A 22,905-nucleotide genomic window follows, 5' to 3' on the forward strand; every position below is an offset into this window, starting at 1 on the left:
TGTGTGTGTGCATCTCGGGAAAAAGTGTGTTTTATGTTAGACCACTGTGGAACTTGGGTTCTTTACAAAATCATCTATAAAATGAAACCTCGATTAACATTACCAGGGAATTGGGCATTTATTTCTTTTCTCTTTTTTTTTTTTTGTTCTTGGTAATGAAAACATTAGTATCAAACCAACCAACCAGCCAACCTCTGTATAAACCTTTGTTTAAAAGTCTTCTGAAATTTCAAGTTCATTTTTTTTGCCTTTAACCCGGTGAATGTGGATGACAGTTCTCCCCAAGCGAGAATGGCACCCTGGGCTGGTGACCACATTCTAACAGTGGTCTCAGTAAGGGGAACAGTTGTAGAATGCCAAGGGCCAGGTGTGCTCCCACACCCAGCCTTTGCTGGTTCCTCAGACCAGCTGCTGCTTTTTTTGTAACTTGCCTCCTTCTCTACAGACTGAATGGATAAGTAGTCTACTTAGTTAGCCTGCCTTCTGGGGGTTTTATTTTACTTTCCACAGTCAGTTGCTAAGTGAATGTAGTTAAGCTTTGGAGCAGTTGAGACACAGGGCTATTAAAAAAAAAAAAAAGAGTTGCTTTTTAATTTTGGTATATTTGCTTCAGTGACTTAATTATTGTGAGCCATTCTCCATTTGAAAGGTATTTTCAGAGAGTGGAAAATAAGCTAGAACAAGAAGGATTCGGAAAATGGAGATCCAACAAGAAACATCTAACATCTGAAATGGTGGTTCCTGGTGACCTGGGGAGGATTCCAAGAGCTATTTGGTTATTTGGTTAAATCATACAAACAGCCATTCATGTAGATCAAAAAGGATTGAATATGGTTCAGTGTAATTATTTCTCATCTTGGCCTCTCCTCTCCTATACTTACCTGAACCTCTCCATCCCCTCCCCCCCCTTTTTTTTTTATAAACAGTGAACTCTGGATATTTTGCTGTTTTTATTCTGGGGAAATTCCTCACTAAGCTCTTCTTTTGTAGCCAGTAGAAACCTCACTGGAGCACCCATCCCATTGCTCTAGTTACCTACTTGGCATGCCACTGGAAAGCAAGAGACTGACTTAGGTGAGACTCCATGTGATGGCTTCCAAGTCACACCTTGCACTCCAGCAGTGACTAGGCTGGAGGTGCTCTTTAAAAGGGGTCTGTCGCTAAGGACTGGATATGCAACAAGGCATCTGTGTGGGGAAGATGACATATGTGTCTGTATAAATAGAACCAGTGAGCACTCCAGACTCCAGTGCTCTTTCTAGCCCCCACTGGGAAGGCTGAATTGGATCAATGTAGGCTCTACAAGGGTCTCAAAGAGGACAGGAGCCAGCATTTTGCAGGGGAAGCTGCGTTATCTGGGTAACAATTACATTCTAACAAATATTCTCATGGGCATTCTCTCCTGAGACAGGGCTCTTTGGACATGCCAATAATGCATTCATATTTGAAATCTGCCGTCACTGTAATAAACCCTAAATTGGTCTCTTCTTTAAAAATGTATCTGAAATAAGCTGCTGTTTTTCCGTTTTTGTTTGAACAAATTATTCTGCAGCTCAGCCCTGTTGGTTTACATTTCTGGCTTCCTAACACACACTTGTTAATAAAGTCATACTTTCCTTAAGGTTTTGTAAAGAACTCTGGTTTCTTTTCTTCTGGAGGGAAAAAACAGTAAATTACCCATGATTCTGCTTTTAGATGACGACTTTTGGAGCTTTCCTCCACAAAGGGGCTTTCTGCAGGAACTACTTCAATTTGCTGGATATGCTGGTTGTTGGGGTGTCTCTGGTGTCATTTGGGATTCAGTAAGTAATTGTGTGTGTGTGTGTGTGTGTGTGCATGCACATGCCTATACCTAGGACTGTTGGGTCAGATGGTTTATGTAGAAATTTCAACATAATTCTTAAAGTCTGGGCATCGTTTTGATGACCGCATTTAGTTATCCAGGGGCTGCTTAAATTGCTCTCGTGCCAGAAAGCATTTGGACAGTTCATATTTTCTTGTGTTTCTTTTTCTTTCTTTTATGTGTGTGTGTATGTATGTGTGTGTGCGTGCATGCATGTGCTCATGCTAGGTTATGTTTATTACTATCTATGAAATTTGTTATCAGAGGATGAAAGAGTTCTTGACTAGAAGGAAGGAAAGCCAGGTCCTAGTCCCACTTCCTTCAGGACTGGCTGCAGGACCTTTAGGGCATCCCTTACTCTTAGGACCTTGGTTCCCCATCTCTAAGGAGGGGCTGGGACCAGGGGGCTCTCAGGGCCCTTTTAGCTTAGACATTGAAAACTTTCCTTCATCTCCAGGATGCAGCATTTACGATGACCTTTTTCCTTAGGACTTTACAATATTTAAGCTAGGAAGGGACCAAGGCTGCAAGTCAGGGCCTCAGCTCCTTTTCATGGCATTTAGGGATTTTTGGTGGGGAATAGCCAGGGCTGACCACTGTCTGCCTGCCATACCCGCGTTTCTGGGGTAGAGGCACCAGTGGGAGCACCCACGTGTGGCCTTGCTTTCCTGCTCAGGTGCTGACATCAGTATCCCCATATGCACGCAAGCACGCATGCGTGCAACCTCTAAGTTAAAGGTAAATGGAGAGGGTCTTTCCCCCTCAGAAGATGAGAACCCCTGCCTGAAACAACCCCCTATTTTAGTTTTCCTCACTCCCACTCCTACCCAGGCGTAGGGAGTCATGCAGTCATAGCTTGGAAGTATCTTTTCACTAGTATCTTTCCAGCTCCCATAAACTCCCAGGCTGCACCTGCCCTCTGGAACTGCAGCCCTTGCCCACTTGCTCTGATCATGTGCTCCGGCCACCCTGAGCCATTAGTGGTGCTGCACATGAGCTGTATTTGCTCTCATTGAGGCCCTTTGTACATGCTGCTCCCTTGGCCTGGGACCTTTCTCCTTTGTCTTAGCTAACTCTTCCTCTGCCTTTGAGACTCACCTGAGCGTTATCCTCCCTAGAGGCCTTCCCAGGCCACCCCCCCAAGGTTGTGCTCCCCTAGGAGAGCACTCTGCATTCACTTACCCCTACCATCATACATACCACACTGGATCACAAATGCCTGTCTCTTCTACCAGATTGTGAACTCCTCGATGGCCAGAGAAGCCCAACGCTAAAGCACTGTGGCAGCCTAAAGCCTAAAAACCAAGTACTGCCTAGTGTTTACATTGAGTAAAAAGAACAAAGACAATTCATAAATTGGTCTCTGCCAAGGTTAGCTGCACTAAGTTGTCATCTGTGAGGGTCCATGGGCTTGGCTTAGACGGCACTGTGTGTTGGGGAGAAGGAGAAGATTGGTAATGGTATGTAAGTCACAGACAGAGGGTAGTTCAGTCCACAGAGATCTCACACAAGTTCTGTAGTGGTATCAATGTGAAGATCAAGTGGAATAATTAATCTCAAAGTATTTTATCCAGTCATCACTCATTGTGCTTTCTCCCTTGTCTCTTCTTTTCCTTAGATCCAGCGCTATCTCCGTTGTGAAGATTCTGAGGGTCCTAAGGGTCCTGAGGCCCCTCAGGGCAATCAACAGAGCAAAAGGACTTAAGGTTTTGACCCTCTCCTGGGCTTTCTTGGATCAGGGCTAGCTGTAATTAGTAGATTTTCTGGGCCAGAGCTGAGCTGAGGCTCTGTGGGTTATACATGTGAAAAGGAAATTTCTAACCGACTAACCTCTGTACAGAGAACATTTTTAAAATTATTGTTTATTTTCTTTATTTTTAGTAATTAATTTTTTTGCTTTATCTAATTACTGTTAATCTTTTTCTTTATCTAATTACTGTTTATTTTTTCCTTATTAATATTTCTTTGCCTTTATTTTAGTCTTTGAATTTATTCTCATGCACGTGGTATAAAAGGCCAGAGGATTTTCCTAAGTCTTCTTTGGGGTGGAGAGCAGCTTTTCGGCCCATGTGCCGGACAGTACTGCACATGTAGCATGTCTTTGGAAACCAAGGAGGGCCCCACATACACTTCCCATAGGTAACTCCCTGAAAAGCAAAGCAAAACGGGCCGAAAAGTTGGAAAGTCATATAAAAATGACCATAAACATAGACACTCTTGGAGGTGTTCATGAACCTTCCCTCACCTATGAGTAAAATAACAAAGGAAAGTTATGCTCCTCCCTGCCACCCTTGCTCTTCTCTCCCCAGCATGTTGTCCAGTGTGTCTTTGTGGCCATCCGGACAATCGGCAACATCATGATCGTCACCACCCTTCTCCAGTTCATGTTTGCCTGTATTGGGGTCCAGTTGTTCAAGGTAGAGGGCAGTGCCTTCAAGCTTAAACTCTGCAGCTAATTTCTTTAGGGAGAAACCTATTGAGTATTTATCTGTCTGTTTCGTATCCAGGGAAAGTTCTATCGCTGCACAGATGAAGCCAAAAGTAACCCTGAAGAATGCAGGTGAGTGCCCTGGAAGTGAGAATGGGAAATTTGGAAGAACAAATAGAAAACTTCAAAGATTTGCTCGTGCTAGATTTTCAGAAGTTTTTGTCATGAAAGAAAAGAGGCTTATATACTCAGTTCATGACTTTTGATGTTCAGTACGGAACCTGTATCCTGAAAGAAGGGGATACTGCATGGTTTAAAGTCAGGAAGGGTGTGCGCCATGGTTGTATTCTTTCACCATACCTATTCAATCTGTATGCTGAGGAAATAATCCAAGAAGCTGGGCTATATGAAGAAGAACGCATCAGGATTGGAGGAAGACTCATTAACAACCTGCGTTATGCAGATGACACAACCTTGCTTGCTGAAAGTGAAGAGGACTTGAAGCACTTACTAATGAAGATCAAAGACCACAGCCTTCAGTATGGATTGCACCTCAACATAAAGAAAACAAAAATCCTCACACCTGGACCCATGAGCAACATCATGATAAATGGAGAAAAAATCGAAGTCATCAAGGATTTCGTTTTACTTGGATCCACAATCAACAGCCATGGAAGCAGCAGTCAAGAAATCAAAAGATGCATTGCATTGGGTAGATCTGCTGCAAAGGACCTCTTTAAAGTGTTGAAGAGCAAAGATGTCACCTTGAAGACTAAGGTGTGCCTGACCCAAGCCATGGTATTTTCAATCGCATCATATGCACGTGAAAGCTGGACAATGAATAAGGAAGACCGAAGAAGAATTGATGCCTTTGAATTGTGGTGTTGGTGAAGAATATTGAATATACCATGGACTGCCAGAAGAACGAACAAATCTGTCTTGGAAGAAGTACAACCAGAATGTTCCTTAGGAGCAAGGATGGCAAGACTGCATCTTACATACTTTGGACATGTTGTCAGGAGGGATCAGTCTCTGGAGAAGGATATCATGCTTGGCAAAGTACAGGGTGAGCGGAAAAGAGGAAGACCTTCAGCGAGGTGGATTGACACAGTGCCTGCAACAATGGGCTCAAGTATAACAATGATTGTAAGGATGGCGAAGGACTGGGCAGTGTTTTGTTCTGTTGTTCATAGGGTCACCGTGAGTTGGAACCGACTCAACGGCACCTAACAACAACAACAATGGAACATGTAAACTAGAGGAGAGAAAAACGGATGTAATAATTATTAAATGCCCCAACAAGCTCCGCCTGTAGCCATGGGGAGGATGTCTTCACAAATCAGACTTGAAGCTTGACTCTCATTTGTTCAGGAGCTGGCTACCTTCTTCTGGCAGATTGTCTAGGCTTCCTCTTGTCTTGCTCCTGCCAACCACATTTTGGCCATATTTCCACTCACAAGAATGGGCAGAGGAGAAAAAAGGTGGTAAATATCCACACTTCTTGTTAACAGATGTCCAGAAGAATATTAAGGCAGAGGTGGAAACCATCACTTCAGGTTTTGAAACTGTATGGAAGCACACTTTCCTTGTCCTCTAAAGATGTAACTGACAGGTTCAGCTGCTTGCATCATTGTGTTGGTTCCAGGGTTCTTTGTAAGCGTGAGGTGTGGTGCAAGGAACACCAGTTGCAAAGCTGACTGTGGGCTGTGCAACTCCAGAGGCACCATTCCCACAGGCGGTGGGGGGGAATGGCGCCCCCTGGAGTCAAGCGGTGCCTAAGCAGTGCGGAGAGACCCTCCTTCCCCTCTCCAACCTCTGCTTCCTCTTCTATAAAATAAAGATATTGGACTTTATCTCTTGGGTTTCTTCCACACATGAAATTCTGTGAGGAATGTTGTGTGCCAGAAAGTATGGAATTTTCTTGGAAAAGAAAATCAGAAATACTGTTAGTTTGAAGAGGAAGACTTTGATTAGAACTAAAATGCAGATAAGAGTATACCTGGACTCATTCCCCAGAGCTTATGGAATTCTCCACTGCTGAAGCTTTTCACTCTTTGGAGTGCACTTTTACGCCATTGTGTATGAGTACTATTTCTCCTCAGTAGTTTTCACTTGCTAACAGACATACACTGGGTGTCTACCTTGTTGCTCTGGAGAATACACCTTTATACTAGTAGTGACTGGATGGTTAGTTGAACTCTAAAAAAAAAAAAAACTAGAGCAGATTAAATGCAGGGAGAGAAAAAAGAAATTCAGACTGTGTGAAGCTTGGGTCTGGGGCCTGACTGGCAGGCTGAGTGTGGTGGCTGAGTGTGGTGGGGCCTCGAGCTGGAGATAGGGCAGATGTGACTGACGTACTGCTGTGTTCACTTTCCACATGTGAAGCCAGAACAAACCACACTTCTTTTTCCTCTCTAGGGGGCTTTTCATTCTCTACAAGGATGGGGAGGTCGATAACCCTGTGGTGCGTGAGAGGATCTGGCAGAACAGTGATTTCAATTTTGACAATGTCCTATCTGCTATGATGGCACTTTTCACAGTCTCCACATTTGAGGGCTGGCCTGCGTAAGTATAGAGAATGTAGTCTTACATTCAGGGTTAGGGTCCTCTCTGCTTCTCTGCCCTCCTTGCTTCTTGGGTGGCTCTGGGCTGAGCCATCTCTTCTGGAATGGGTCCCATTTCTGCTGCTCTCCACAATCACAGGCTTTCCCTGTGATTTTTTAAATTTTAAGCTGCTTATCAATCACTTCTTAGCCCATAAACCAAAAACCAAACCCATTGCCATTGAATTGATTCAGACTTTAGCCACCCTGTAGGATGGAGTAGAGAACTGCCTCGTAGGGCTTCCAATCCTGCAGTCTTTACAGAAGCGGACTGCCACATTTTTTCCCACAGAGCAGCTGGTGAGTTCAAACCACCGACCTTTTGGTTAGCAGCTGAGTGCTTAACCACTGTACCACAGGGCTCCTTCTTGGCCCATAGGACTCCTCTTACGATTAGGTAAATGACTAACCTTTGTGATCAACTAATAGGACTCTTTGGGTTTGTGAAACAGCAATGGTATAGGTCCCAGGCCTCTCAGTTAGCTCCTCAGGAGCTTCTCTGGATGGAATGGGGAATCCCCATTTGCCACAGGAACTCTTATGTCTGTAAAGCTGCCATCCCACTGTTCCTAAAGAAGGTCTTGATAGCATTCCAAACCATTCATTCATCCATTCATTCCTTCAGTCAGCAGGTCCTTACTGAGTAGTAGTATATGGTAGACATGGACTCTTGCCATTGTGCCATTTCTTTCACTGACATACTCATTCACTCATCCATAAAACATGCTCTTGATATCTGCTCCATGCTATGTTGTGAAGTTCTATGAGGAATGTTGTGTGAAAGAAACAGTTATATAGACATGGTTCCTCCATTAAAGAGTCCAAATCTAGTCAGGGTATCAAGTGGTCCTACCAGACAGGAGGTTGTGGTATATCATAGATAGCATAAAGTGGCTGGGAATTTGATGGGTAAAGGAAGAAAAGTGGAAAGAAGGGGAAGGTAGAATACACAAGGGAGCATCTCCCATACTCTTATGTTACCCTCTGCCCTCTAAGTCTCCCAGACACCCCCAGCTCCTGCCGTCAGAACGTGTATATACATCAGGGCCTCTCAGGCTGGCAGAGCTCTCTGGATGCATGTGAGAGTCAGGGCTATTTGCAGGTGTTCCAGTGGAGTAAAGCGGGGGCTTGTTCATTAGGGAATTGGTCCTAGCAAGAAGAGATGCATAGAGTTAGACCCTTCATTCTGTAGAGGCACTGGCTGCAGCCTCAGGTTTTGAACACTGTGTTTTAGCAAATCAGGGTGGCAGCTGAGGGCTAACGGAACAAGCCTGGGACTTGGGATTCAGAAGAACTTGGCTCATCTCCTGACTGCCACTGAGGACATGTGACCCTGCACACTTAGTTCCCTCTCTTAACTTCCATAACATGAGGATTATAGTAATGCCTGCCTTCCCAGATGAACGTGAGGATTAAGTGAGAGGACATGAGAGTGCCTAGCACAGTGCCACCCGTGGGGTGGAGGCCCCAGAAGTGTTGAGTTTACATCAGAATGAAATTTGGGGTGTTACAATAATTTCCGCCTCCTGTTAAGAGTTCTGCTGTACATATATTTAACTTCAGTGCATATTTCAGTTTGGAGAACCTCTCTTAGTTCTTTGGAGATAACCTGGTTGATTGCTTGTTGTCTTTGCCCGCGTGTACATAGTTTTCAGTTCTACCAATGTCTTACATGAGCTGCTCTTCCTCTCTTCTACCTGTGAATAGAAAGGAATGCTACTGGATATTTGTGAAGTCTTTTGGTTTTCATTCCTCAAGACAGTCAAATAACACACCCCAGGTGCTCTCTCCTCTAGATGCCGGGCTAACTGGGATGCTAAGGGGGAAGCCCCAGAGACTTGGCTTGTGTCCAGGGGCCTCGGAGTGGGCTCCCAGCAAGGAGTTCGACAGTCATCGGTCACAGAAAGAGTACAGAAGAGGACGATGCCTGGGAAGGCAGCAGGGCTGGGCCATTGGGCTGAGTGGGGTTGGCAGGTGCTCACTGGGTTTCTTTGCTCTCCAGATTGCTGTATAAAGCTATTGACTCAAACGGTGAGAACGTCGGCCCGATCTACAACTACCGCGTGGAGATCTCCATCTTCTTCATCATCTACATCATCATTGTGGCTTTCTTCATGATGAACATCTTTGTGGGTTTCGTCATCGTTACGTTTCAGGAGCAGGGAGAAAAAGAGTATAAGAACTGTGAGCTGGACAAAAATCAGGTTAAAGTCACACACTGTTTGGGCTTCTGTCCCTTGAGCAAGAAAACAGCACCTTCTGTTTTGGCTGTTTTCCCCATGCACAGAGAGGGGTGCCCACCTACTCTCTGTCCCTGGTGCTTGGGGCCTGTTCAGAGCACATTCTGAGTCAGTTTGAGTCATCACTGCTGAGAGATAGGTTTCTAGGTACATATTAGACTTTGTAATTATGAAATCTATTCCCAGACCTGTGGATGAAAAATCATAGAAGGCTTAGGTCACCTTTTGTGGTCATGACCTACCAGTGACAGCCTAGAAACTTACTGAGTGGTATGCCCAAGGGCCAGGAAGCACCTGCCCAAACTTCCACAGTCCCTACTAGCAGAAAATCTTCTATATCCACTTTGGGCAGGGTTTCTCGGCCTTGGCAGGATTGAGACTCTGGGCTGAATAGTTTCCTCTTGTGCATCCTGTGCATCGTAGGCTGTTCAGCAGCATCCCTGGTCTCTGCCTGCTAAATGCTGGCAGCATTCCCACCAGTTGTGACAACCAAAAGCAACTCCAGACATTTCCAGATGCCCCTGGGGAGCAAAACTGCCCCTGATTAAGAACCACTGAATTGGGGGAAGTACCCTATAACAGCACAGGAAAAGTCACTCCCTTTGAACTTGGGACTAAGGTAGCTGTGGTATCTTTCACTCTTTACCCATCTTGTTTTTACCAGTCTGATAGAGGTAGGGGTGCTTGGCTCTGATTACATGATAATACGAGGGAGTCAGGAGACCTGAGTTCTAGTCCTGCTCTACCTGGGCCTTCACTATAACTTTGGGTGGATCTGGGGCTTGCTCCCTTATTTCTAAGTTGAGGGCATTAAGGAGTTTCTCTTCAGAGGTTCATTTCAGCCCTAAAAAAAGAGTCTGTAAGATCTAGATTCTGTTCTGGGAGTCCCCCCAGCTGCCCGCCAGGTTCTCTATCTTTGTTCTGATAATGACTTTAGTGGGCAAGAATGATCTGCCTGCCAGGACTCCTGAGGGGAAGTGACCATGGTATGATGAGGCGGTCTGTCCTGTGATGCACTTGTGCCCACTCGGGGAGATGTGAGGGCAGTGCTTGCTTGGCTTATAGGAAGATATTACTTTGAGTTGTCCAGGTGTCCCTTCAGATTCCACCAGTGACAGTCAGAGAAAGGCCTGGACCAGCTCTTTGGCTACCCAAGGAAAAAGAGTGTCAGGGCAAGACTCAGGCCCAGGCCAGCAGGCCTAGCCAGAGGTATAAGCGTTGACGTCCAGAACAGGCTCTAGTAGGGGATTCCTGGAGTCAGAATGCGAGGCCAGAGCAGGGCCAGATTCCCATCTGAAGTCAGAACTGAGAATCAAAGCAGGAGGGTAGGTAGCAGGCCTAGAATCTAGGAACAAGTAGGACCTTGATTCTGAGCGGGAGACACCCTCTGACCTTGCTAAAAGAATAGACCAGCCTCAGCCCCCAGGGTGGGTGGGAAAGAGAGTGCTCTGGCTAGATCCCCATCTGCATTCAGTTCAGCTATTGTTCCTGGCAGAATCTGGGGGATTCTAAGATGAGCATGACAAGGACCCTAGCCTCAAAATCTCCTGGATGGACACATAGTGCATCATAAGACAATTATGGTTAACTCGTTCCAGCTCCTGAGAGGTGCTCCCTGTAGGTTCATCCTGCGGAAGTTGTGGGCCGACAGCCTCAGGCAGTGATCCCAGCCCGTCTGGTTCTTGAGGATTTCTATGTCTCTCATTATTGGGCTTCCTGTCTTGGATAACAGCATAGGCATGAGAGCTAGAGATGTAATCCACCAGTTGAGGAGAAAGGAAATCCTAAGGCCTGGCTTAAGTCCTTACTCCTCTGTATATTCACTGAAGGATTTCAGGCAAGACAGGTAAAAGCTCTGGGCCTCAATTTTTAGTCAGTGAAATGGGGGCCAAATGGGTGTTCTGCTTACCCCCAAGGTGGCTACGAGGATCAGATGGGGTAAAGGAGGAGGGACCCTCTCCAGTGACTCTGAGCAGTGCCAGTGGGAAGAACGGTGGTTGCTCATAGCAGTTTGCACCAACATCCATGGGCACTTCTGAGTAGGTGTTGAGTCGGCTCTTTCAGAGAAGATGTGAACTGTGTCCTCTTTCCGTAGAAATGTGCAAAACTCTATTTTTGCTCTTTTCTGCCGTTGCAGCGTCAGTGCGTTGAATATGCCTTGAAAGCTCGTCCTTTGCGGAGATACATCCCGAAAAACCCCTACCAGTACAAGTTCTGGTACGTGGTGAACTCCTCGCCTTTCGAATACATGATGTTTGTCCTCATCATGCTCAACACACTCTGCTTGGCCATGCAGGTAAAAATGGAGACAACTGTAGGGATCAAGTCTGGGGCCTTCTGCACAGCCCCATGCCTCAGTCCTGAGGATAGAATGCAACCCTGCTTGCAGAACAATGGGGTTGATTTTCTGATGAGTCTGGGCTACATACAGTCTGTCCAGAGCTCTATGCTAGTTAACAGTTGTCGTGGTAGGAGTTTAAGATTGCTTTTTGTTTACAAGGTAAACAGCATGATGGCAGGTTATATTTTTATGGAGGCTGAGTGTGGCACTCAAGTCTATAAACATGTATTATGGACCTCCTGTGGCCAGGTACTGTTGGGGACTCAAGCTCTGGAAGTAGATAGGAGTTTCAGTTCTAACTTTACTCCTTACCAGCTGGATGGCCTTGGGAAAGTTATTTAAATTCCTTGGACCTTGCTTTCTTTATTGGTAAAATGGGGGTGTCTATTGTATACCTCAGAGATGAGGGTCAAGCTAGATAATTTGTGTTAGTCACTTAATTCTGGGACTGACATAGAGTGAACACACCAAGAATAAGTCACGTTTCTGTCCTTAAGGAGCTCTCAGAACGGTGGTGGAGAATTTCCCAGTTTATGAAGAATCCATACTTGACCTGACCTGCATTACAGTTAACTTCTTGCTCACAATGGGGTCCAACAATGCAACCCACTTTAACTGGCTGAGTTGAAATACAGCGTGATATTAACAGTGAACATTTCCAGAAGTTACGTTGTCCAGTAGATACTGCATTAGGACAGAAGGCAGAGGCCAAGGTCTCTATCTAGTTTTCTAGCCAACTTTCAGAACTTGGGTAAAACAAATTACCCCTCAGTTCTGTCTGAAAAATGAGTCTAAGGATATTGTTATTGTTATTAGCTGCCATTGAGTTGGCCCCCGACTCATGGTGACCCCCCTGACTCATGGTGACCCCATAAACAACAGAAAGAAGTGCTGCCTAGTCCTGCACCACCTGCATGATAGGTTGTGGATCAGACCACTATGATCCATAGAGTTTTCATCGGTTGATTTTTGGGAGTAGATAGCCAGGCCTTTCTTCCTAGTTTGCCTTAGATGGACGCTCTGCTGAAACCTGTTCAGCCTCATACCAAAACACAGCCTCCGCTGAAAGACAGGTGGTGGCTGCAGTTGAGGTACGTTGGCCGGGAATTGGACCCAGCTCTCCTGCATGGAAGGCAAAGAAGGATTCTGCCACTGAACCCCCACACCGTTAGGTCTAAGGATAGTCAAGGAGAAAATTGGGGGCACTTTTCTTAAATTTAAGAATTCTTTATGAATGAGAGGGACCATATGCTGATAGTGTTTTGTGCTGAGGGAAAATGTGAATTCAAGGTCATACCGCCTTTTGTTAAGCATAAACTAGCGCTTGTGTTAAAGCCATTAATGTGAATGGCATAAAATTTATCCGTAACCAAATTCTACCTTTATTCACAGACGTTTTGGTGGTTTTTGTATAGTGTCTTGATCTAGCCCTGACATATAAACGCTACCTGAAGAGAGGGTGACTTCTCTTTTTCCTGAACAGAGAAAACGGATGTATTTTCCCCCTTTATTATTAGATCATAATCTCCCCATTCACCTTTGTCTCATCAATGAATTTTTGCACTTTGTGGGGAGTTAGCCACGGGACTTGGACCTCTCAGTGCCCATCAGATCAAATCATTGAGAGAGGCTTGGAGAGGTTGCCTCCGTATCTGAGCACAAGACACCTGCAGGGACTTAGAGGGCTGGGGAGCTTTCGTCTAGAAATCTCTGGAATGGGCATCCGAGAACCATGCCTCTGTCTTCCTCCACAGCACTATGAGCAGTCTAAGATGTTTAATGACGCCATGGACATCCTGAACATGGTCTTCACTGGGGTGTTCACCGTTGAGATGGTTTTAAAAGTCATTGCATTTAAACCTAAGGTGAGTCGCTGAGCCCTCTTCCCAAAGGCTGTTGCTGAATCCTCAGAGAAGCACCCACTTCCTGTTAGTCTTGTGTTACTGCGTTGTGCTGAATTGCTCTAGTTGCTAATTGGGTTATCACCTTAGAACATTAAAATCTGATTAGGGCATCTGTATACATGTGGGAAAATAAATCTGCAAAAACAATTCTGAGAAAAAGGAGGGAGGAGAGAATTGGGAATTTGTAAAAGGGAGATTGTTTCAAAACCTGATTTTCTGTTTCTAGAACAGCATGATCATGCTGTCTCAGAGAAAATTGCCTAATTACTTGAGTCCTGGAAGAAGTAAATTTTTAACATACTCCATCAGAAAGAATAGAATTGGGCCCCGATTTCACTTTCAGATTTTGAGCATAAAGACTGGTTGTATTCGTTCTTCTTGGTCTACGGCATTCTTTACACCTTTTAGGGACACACACCTTTTTAGGGAAGTTGTAATACCAGCTGCAGACCTCTCGTCCATACCAAGTGAAAAACCAGGATCCCCTAGACTGCTTCAGGGTCTTTTGTTTAATTCAGAAAAATTTTCACTTTAAAACAAAGCAAGACATGAAATTTGTTAAACTTTGTTAGACTACTTAGCATACTGTGTCTCTGCAAAATGAGGATGCCAGCAGCCGTATTTCATAGGGTTGTGGTGAGAAGCAGAGAATTATTCCATGTGCAGTGCTTAGGAGACTGCCTGGCACGTAGCGCGGTGCTATCCAAGTGTCAGTTACTGCTGCTGTCACCCTCACCATCAAGCAGCGACATTCCCTCATTCTAAAACCCGAAGCAGAGGAGCAAATCCTGGCTGAGCTGTGGGACTCCTGACCCTCAGTTTCTTATAAAGCAGAGCCCCAGACTGTCCGAGTTAGAGAATGACAGAGTTCAGTGACCCGGTTATTTGTTTAACTGTGCGTAAGGCAGCCAATAAGACTAAGCAATACGTAGGTTACACAACGGATGGGTTCACATACTCCGTAGTTACCTGGAATTCTGATTCAAAACTGTTCCTTTCTTTAATTTGAATTAACTTCTGTGCGATCTATATCAGATCTTTGTGGACCAAAAAGAAAGGACACTAGTAAGTGATGAATTGGGGTGATTGCAGTGGGGTCACATTCGGCACTTCATGCATGGCCGGACGTTATTTACTGTGACTTGTCCAAATCTACGTACATAAAAATTTCCTCCTTCTCCCAATTCATTTTAACTTCCTTTGAGATTTTGGTTTGCTTCCCTCTCACCTTTGCTCCTTTGAACAATATTTGTCTCTACTGATGGAAAGGTTGTAAGTCAGAGTATTGAAAGTACTTGAGAAATGCAATCAGAACGTTTCCTAGACGCCCTGTGCTGTGTCTTCCCTCGCCTAGGGATTGAGCTCCAACGTTTTTGGAAGCTTGTTCCAGGCCGAGAAGAAAGCATGCTCACCCACAGCGTGCGTGCGTGTGTGTGGGTGTGGGTGTGGGTGTGGGTGTGCACGCGCACGCGTGTACGCGTATGCTTCTAGCAGGCCATTGCATTGGTTATCCTGTAGCACACTGCTTTTCCCAGTAAATTGCTGACACCAAACCAAGGAGAGCCCAGTGACGTGAGAGCAGATCAGTGATACCAAGGAGGAAATGAGTTGCTAATTTATAATCAGCTCTGCTAGATCAGAATTGTAAAATGGGTGATTTCCACTAGAAATTGTGCTGCTTTGTCATTTTACTGAGCAGGATATTTTGGTAGCATAAGATAACCACAGATTACAATTGATAGAAGTTTTGAAACAACAATAACGGCATCTCTATGCCTGAAGAGATTGTTGCTATGTTTGCTGAAGCCAGGGCAGATAGCTTTTCTACAGTTATGTGCCTGGAGGAGTGGGAGAGTATCAATTCACCGAGAAGTAAAGCTCTTCGTAAAACCCTCCCTGATATTGTTTCTTGTTCGTCTCTTCAGTATTAACAGACCAAACCTAAGTGAAGAAACAGCCTTTCACGTAGAAGTCGGTGAGGCCTCGCTCCTTCCTAATTGATGGGATAGTCAGGCTGAAGAATGGTGTTGTAAAAGTTAGAGAGGGAAGAATCTTCCAAGAAGAAGGCCACATGGACCAAAGGGTTGGGTAACTCTGGCACTTCATTTTCTTCTCAGGAAACACTGAAAGGTGTTGTGAAGAGTTTTTGTACAAGGGGCCTTATTTCCAGGCTCCCTTGGGGCATCTTGTCCGTATCTCTGTTAGGAGAAACAGGGGTTGTAGTATAATTTGTTTTGTAATACGAATACAGAAAGTGAAGCTAGACAAAATTCTTACTGGTAGGTGAGAAGGAATTTGGGGGAACAAGGGCTAGAAATGAGAAACTTGACCCTGAGGGCTACTTTTAATTAGCAGAGAACACGCTGGACGAAAAGAACAAGGTGAGATGGCCCAGCACCTACAGGCTAGGAGGGAGGGGGATGGAGGTAGGAAGCAGAGCTGGCATGGTAGAGGAGGCAGTGTCATTTCATGGGAGTTGTTGTCTGTGAGCACTGGTCAGGCAAGGGTGGAAGGTGGTGAGAAGCTGAAGAGAAAAGGAATGAGGGAAAAGCAAGCAGGTTATTTATTGTATCTGCTCCCCAAGGGAAGATCCACCAGTTGGAAACTGACCTCACGTACTTTAGATTGTGCTTTCTATTTGGAGCTGACTACGCCCCCACAGGGCTTTGAAAAGTAGGCCAAAATTTAGGAATAGACAAGCCCATCCCCCCTCGCCTTTCCCTCTAGTACCCCAGGGGAAGCCACTGGAACTCTCCAGTGAATTCTTTTGCTCCAAGGAGGGAGATTCAGGAGGAAAGGCCTTTGCCAAAGTAGCAGCTCCAGTGGGTATAAAGAGCAGTTCTGTGGAGTCAGAGAAGGTCCTGGTTTGTCTCAAGTTCTCTCCTCAGGCTTCCAGATGTCATCTTCCTGGTGTTCCGTCCAACATGTGTTCTGGGCCAGGCTACCTGCCTTGGTTGTGGGCTTTTCTCCATCAAGCCACACTTTGTTCCCGAGTCTTAGTCTTTAAAGCATTTTGATCTTGATTCGACCTTGAAAAAGTCTTATTTATGCTCCTAGCCACTTGAGCTTGGAGAAAGTAAGAACAGTGGGGATTGTGTGAAAAAGAGAGTATTCTGGTGCTGTCCTTGTGCTTCTGGGCAGAGCTGCTGGTTAGTTTCACTGGGTCATCTGGTCCTGTCTGCTCCCAGGGCAGTGCTCTCTGTTACAGGTCCCTGAGAGGAACAAGGCTCCGTAATAAAGCCCCAGCAGTCTTCCTAGCATACATTGTCCACCTCCTGTGTCCTCTCACTTCTTCAGTGGTCATACGTTTTCTAGGTGATGTGTTTTAAAGCCAAGTAACACTTGAGACCAAATATTCCTGCCCATAACTAGAACTTTATGTTGGGTTTCTTCATAGGCTCCAGCCCCTCAGCCTGTGCCTTCCCTTCTCACCTTGCAAAATGCCCACATGCCCAGGGCCTCAGTGGTCACCTCCAAGTCCTCCAAACCTATACTGCTCTTCTCTCCCTCGAGACTGGCTGCTTTCTGGATGATCTCCCTGCCTCTGGCCTCGGCCCCTTTGCCTTTATCTTCTACACATTCCCTTTGTAAACCTAAAGCTGAACATACTACTCTTCTGATGAAATTCTGCCACTGGCCACCTATTGCTTACTCTAATTTTCAAAGCCCTCCACCAAACTCTGTTTGGCCCCTTTTACATTTCTGCCTCGTTTCCTGCCATTCCCTCTTCCTTACCTCTCATTCCCAACTATTATTGAACATGCTAGACCTTGGTATGCCCACATGCTTCTGCCTGGAAGCCCTCCTCTCAACCTCATCATCCTTTAAGGCCTGCCTGAGATATCCCCTCCTCTGTGATGCATCCCTCCCATCCCAGCCAGAGGCGGCCCTTCCCTCTGCGTGCACACCTGTTAGGTGCTCACCATGGAGTGTCGTTATCAATACTTCTCCATTTCTGTCTCTGCATTAGCTAATGAGCAGCTATGTGAGTTTATGGGCTAAGTCATCTTCATCTTTGGGTCCCCAGTGCTTAATAAGATGCCTGATGCATGACAGTTAGTAAATATTGGTAGAATGAAGAAAATAATAAATGGCTGAGCCTGTGTAGGTGTAGCTTCTTGAGTTGGCTTGAGACAGTGCCTGTTTTTCTGTCATAGAACATTTGGACATAGGGACAGCGTAGAGTAGCCAAAATTGAATACGTTTTACTTTGTCCCCATTTGACCTTTGGAAAGGCTTATGCTAGTTAGAAAGCTGCCAGTTACAGTTTCTGCCAAGAGTTGGCACCATGAATCATCACGTGGGTGAAGTACTCCCTGAAGAATCCCTGGCAGAATTGGTAAGTGATCTGGTTGCTGTGGTAAACAGCAAAAGAGGCAGGTCACTTGTGTGGGCTTCTTCAGATCTGTAAATGCGAATCAGGCATCAAAAACCTGGGCTTGGGCTGCTTTTCTTGCTTCCCATTTCCAGCCATTCCACAAACGTTGTCCCACTACCACATGCCAAGCCTGTGCTATGTCCTGGGGGCCTAGGAACAATCAGAACCCAGGATCTACCCTCCAGAACCACAGTCTAGCAGAAGACAGACATTGACAATTGGAATAGGGTTCTTAAAGATAGAGCTTCCTGACCCTAACGCCCACATTAGCCTGGTTTATGATTTTAAATTTCCAGAGTCAGACATGTTTCTGAGTAATAGATATTTTTGCATGTGGTTGACTTGTTTGCTCTTTTCAGGCAGGTGGAGCTGGACAGAAGATAATAAAAATTTGACTGAAGGGACCCTGGCCTCAGAATTCAGCTGTAGGAGGACATGCGGTCATTGGCCAAGAGAAGAGAGCATAGAAATGGGCCCTCTGCCAGGCGCCCGTGTCTTATCTTCTAGTTATTTTCTATCTTATGGTGACTTTGGTAGGAACTGAGTCATGTTCACTTGACAGTGATTTTACTAAATAGGAGACTACTAAACAGGGAAACAGCATGTGGGAAGAAAGGGAGGGCTGGCATTTCCTGCCTCCCCTGGGCCCCTCACAGAGCCACCTGGTCAGAGCCTGTGATTCAAGCCACCTGCACCAACTCAAGCTTCTTTTCACTTAGATTAGGAGTGTCAGCCTTTGGTCCATGAGCTTTCTAGAATTTACAGAATTTTGTGAGTGTGAGGGATTTTCTAGATAGTTGATGAGATTGCCAAAAGGTTCCATGACCCAGAAGAGGTGTTAGCCCACGTCGTGGCGGTGTAAAGTGGTTTTTATACCACAGTGGGCCAGAATCGCCTCAGTGGAGAATAGTTTGTAGGCTGACAGGAAAAAGTAAGAACATTGATCATTGTGGAGAAGGGAGCTGTTCAGGAATAAAGTCTCAGAGTAGATGAGTGGAGATGATGTTCAGTGCAGAAGCGGTGGATTTGCTCTCTAGGAGGATCATGTACCACGGATGAGAAGCAGAGCATCTGGCACAGATGTGGGCAGGGGGGGTCACAGATGAGAAGCAGAGCATCTGGCACAGATGTGGGCGGGGGGGTCACGAATGTAACAGGAGGGAAGCGGAATAGACGGTACAGATGCAGGCAAGGGTGGTACATGTAACTAATAACCAAGTATATAATTAAGGCATGAATTCCTCCCTAGAGGAGAGGAGGGGATCACCACACACTTTTTAGCTTTTGAGTTGCTATTAAATCCATGAAGAAAAGGGCAGGCCTTGTCCCTCAAAGCATAATCTATGGCATAGCTGCCAGTTAGTGAACCGTTTCTGACGTGTTCAAGACTATGTAAATAATATAAAAGAGGGCACGGCATGCTTATGACCCAGGTACGTCAACTACAACGCTAAGCATACTGTTTGATTCAGCTGACTTTTTGTTACAAGACTTCCTCAGTGAAGGAAGCAGCATATTCTTTTATGTCCTGGTACAGGCTCTTTATCTCATCTCTGTCCAGAATGTTGAGACGCACTAGTCTAGACCTCAAAGATGGCCCATCTTTCATCACTTTTTGCAGCCAAGAGTCATGAATTCATGAGAAGAAAAGCTAAAAGATGTAAGATGGGGTATTTTTTGAATAGGCCTTCCGATTAGACTTTTACGCACAAATCTTCAGAGGTAGTGCAGGCTAACTCTTTTTGTATAGCTGTGAGATGGCTGAGACAGGAGTCTGAAAGGGTAGTGGTCAGTGTGGTAAAGTGTGAAAGAGGCGTGATGGTTGTAAGAGGGGAAGACAGAGCAGATCAGAAATCAGGGTAGTTGGGTGAGAAAGTCTTGTATTATTTAAAATGGAATTAGAAAAATCAGTCACAGTGTCATAACTCCCCTGTAAATGCACCTGGAGTGATTAACAGTAACTAGAAAAACATCCCTATTCCAGTTATAAGGCCAGCCAACGTGTGCGCATTTTCTGTGGTGTCACAAAAGGCAGGCCCCTGCAGTGACTTCCTCTGGGCCTGCATTCAATCCCAAGTTCATGGGGCCTGGCACTTCAAAGTACCTTCTGTGCTGGTTTTCTTTAAACAGCACTGAATGTACGAGGTTGTAAGCATGCTGGGCCCCTTTTTATATAATTCGGACCTGAATTTTTATTTCCAAAACATGTTACAGCTTTTTGAAAAGACACAGTTGGTTTACAGACAGAGTTGTTGACCTTGACAGTCTTTCTCTTGAAACCAGAAGCCTCCGGCTCTGTGTACTGTACTTCCCTGTCACTCCCTCTGATGAAGGACTTCCCGGGGGTGTTGGGAGTCAGCAGGCACTAACTTCACGCCTGACGTGCTAAGCCCGGAAGATGTAATTTGTATGACATGCGTTTATAGATTTTTAAGTCACAATAATAGAGTCGTTGTGCCTTCAGACTTCCTATAAGATATGAGGACCTGAAAAAAAAAGACCCAGGCAAAGTAGGGTACATGTTAATTGAAAAAAAGAGACAGCTCAGTGTGCCCAGTACTAACGGGGCTCAAGGCCCTGGGCTAGGTAGTGGGCTTGGAGGTGGGACAGAATAAATATATGCAATCCTCACCCCTGAGGGCTGTCGTTGTAGTAGACCTGTAGACAAAGACCCAAAGTTCAGCAGTGAATACACGAGAGAGGTACAGAGTCAACGCAGTGGTGGATAGGGGCAAGTCGGGAGGGTCTGAAAAGGTTCCATCAAGGAGTTGGCACTTGATCTGGCCTCAAAGGAGGGAGAGAAATGGGATATGTAGATTTGGGTTGAGGAGGTTAGGATTACAGAGGCATCAGGAGGTGGGGAAGAACCTGGTGGTATTTTTGAGGGAAAGAAAGGAGTCCTTTATGGCTGGATGGTTAAGGAGGAGGGGAAAAGAACAAGGGTTGAGGTGGCAGAAGGAGCCTGTTGGCAATTTGGGGGTTCTCTCAAGGGCACGCTCTTCATCCTTCAGTACTCCTTTCCTCTATGAAACCTGCCTTGACTTCCCTACACCGAGCCGTCCATCCTCACATCCAGAGCACATTTCTCTGCCCTAATTCTGTATCTCTGACCAGTGAACATGACTGTGAATCTCCCTGTAAGCTGTGTCTGTGTCCTTGTTAGGCCCAGAGCTCTTTGAAGACAGGGACTTGGCTCTGTCAACCTGCCACAGGGTAGGTACATACTTTGTAGTACCTGTTGGACTGGCAATGAAGGGGAAGCATTGTTGGTTTGTTTGAAGGGTGACACATCTGCTTATTTGTAGAAATAAGAAGCTGTGAAATGCCTGGTTACAGTCCTCTGAAAGTTGGAGAAGATAAAGAAGTGGAGTGACTGTATGTCCTGTGGAAGGAGTGGGAGAACCTTACTCTTTGGCAGCTCATGAGGGCTTGAGGTCATCACTGTAGGTGCCAGGATAGGGTTGCCCAAATGTTCCTTCAGCCCCGCAGACATTCCACTTGGTTTGGTGCTTCTCTGAATCATGAGGCTATGGGCGTGAGTGTGTGGGTGTGTGTGTGTATGCATGTATGTGTATGCTCCCTGTCACACATACAGGTGCACAGCTACCCTTCTGTGCCCCTTTCCACCAGTGGGCAGTATTGTTGCCTCTCCTTTGGCTTTCCCACCCCGCCTGATTGCCATGGGTGCTACAGGGACTTGGCTGTGTCCCCATATGGTCCGTGTGGCGTTTCATACATACATGCTCATAAACGTCTGCCCCCTGCCTGCTCTGTCCAGGGGTATTTTAGTGATGCCTGGAACACGTTTGACTCCCTCATCGTAATCGGCAGCATTATAGACGTGGCCCTCAGCGAAGCGGACGTGAGTATGCATGGCCCTGGCCGCCCACTGCCTCTGTGTCCGCTTGTCTCTGTCTCTGCACATTCTGCTCCCTGCCCTGTCGTGTCGTCACCTGGACAAGTCACAGGTCCCAATCTTACTTGGTCTAAAACTAGGAATGTCCTAACAAAAGGTGGATAAGAGACAAGTTGAAAGAAGCATTTTAGGGTAGAGCCTTACCCTACAACCTTTTTAGGAGTCCTGACCTTTTGCAGCATTTACCCAGGTCCCTGGCAGGCAAGGTGAGATAGGGTATCTCTAATTGTTTTTTTATCTGCTGTGTCAGAAGCAATACCCAAATTGACATATCTGTAACATGTTTGTGTTAAGGCACATTTTTCAAGTAGCTAGGTGGTGTAATTTTAGAGTGTTCCCCTTTGATAACACTGTCCTTTTCTTCTTTTTCCCTGTTGTGCTTCCTCTCCCCTGTGTCTTCTGAATGCTTGCCCTAACAGCACTATTTCACTGATGCATGGAACACTTTTGATGCCTTAATTGTTGTTGGTAGCGTCGTTGATATTGCTATAACTGAAGTGAATGTAAGTAGCAAACTTCGTGTCCTATAATGTAATTGTTTTCATTCAGTCTAACATTCAGGAGCAGAGGTCTTACCTGTGAATCTCTATACACATCAGAAATTCAGATGTAGATTTTTTTCTGGAAGATTAAGAACAATTTGTAGTGCCTCCTCCCCCATGCCCCGCCCCGGCCCCTTCACCATATCCCCAAAAGAAAGTAGGGAAGTAAAAATCATGTTCAAAGTGCCATTTCAGAACTAAAACGGTATTTTAAAAGGTGATCTTATTGAAGTTTGAATTGTGTGAGTTTGAAGACGTTCTCACTCAGTAGCTGTGTGACCTTGGCAGGTCGCCTGAGTGCTTTGTGCCTCAGTTTTTCCAGCTGAAAATTGAGTTAATGATGTGTGCCTTGTGTGCTCACCATGGTGCCATGAAGCCATGGGAGAGAGACCCTGCAGCTGCGCCCTGAGCACGTGGTCACTGTTGGTAGTCCTCACCTGAATCTTGTGTCTCCTCTGAGTCCAACTGATGACACTGGGGAAAACCCACCTTCCAGCTTCCCAGAGGGTGTGCAGATTAGACGGCTGCCTGGACTGCCGCATGCTCAGGACCAGAGGAGGGAGGGCCTAGTGCATATCAGGAGGGGGTGTCAGCACTCCTTTGTCATATTCAGTTGAACCATTTGATGTGGGGGGAGGCACAGTAGCAGCATGGAAGGGGGAGGGACCTCCCACAGGAAGCGTCCTGAGTACCCCATTCACAACTAAGAG

The 22,905-nt window shown here is 45.7% G+C and overlaps 1 protein-coding gene across 11 annotated transcripts in view; it reads left to right on the forward strand.

Annotated features, from left to right (window-relative positions):
• Positions 1–22,905, forward strand: part of CACNA1D (calcium voltage-gated channel subunit alpha1 D) — a 386,495-nt gene that overhangs the window by 317,285 nt on the left and 46,305 nt on the right. For 5 of the 11 annotated variants that reach the window (XM_049862930.1, XM_049862933.1, XM_049862935.1 and 2 more), the window contains 9 exons: positions 1,696–1,802; positions 3,462–3,549; positions 4,153–4,260; positions 4,351–4,403; positions 6,690–6,836; positions 8,877–9,078; positions 11,252–11,410; positions 13,210–13,320; positions 21,516–21,599. In XM_049862930.1, coding sequence (XP_049718887.1) covers positions 1,696–1,802; positions 3,462–3,549; positions 4,153–4,260; positions 4,351–4,403; positions 6,690–6,836; positions 8,877–9,078; positions 11,252–11,410; positions 13,210–13,320; positions 21,516–21,599 — 1,059 coding nt within the window. Of the gene's footprint in view, positions 1–1,695; positions 1,803–3,461; positions 3,550–4,152; positions 4,261–4,350; positions 4,404–6,689; positions 6,837–8,876; positions 9,079–11,251; positions 11,411–13,209; positions 13,321–21,515; positions 21,600–22,072; positions 22,157–22,905 lie in introns of all 11 variants that reach the window. The other 6 variants (XM_049862927.1, XM_049862928.1, XM_049862929.1 and 3 more) reach the window with 3 other exon arrangements.

The sequence above is a fragment of the Elephas maximus genome, chromosome 20 (genome assembly GCF_024166365.1).
Source record: "Elephas maximus indicus isolate mEleMax1 chromosome 20, mEleMax1 primary haplotype, whole genome shotgun sequence".
Taxonomy (NCBI): domain Eukaryota; kingdom Metazoa; phylum Chordata; class Mammalia; order Proboscidea; family Elephantidae; genus Elephas; species Elephas maximus.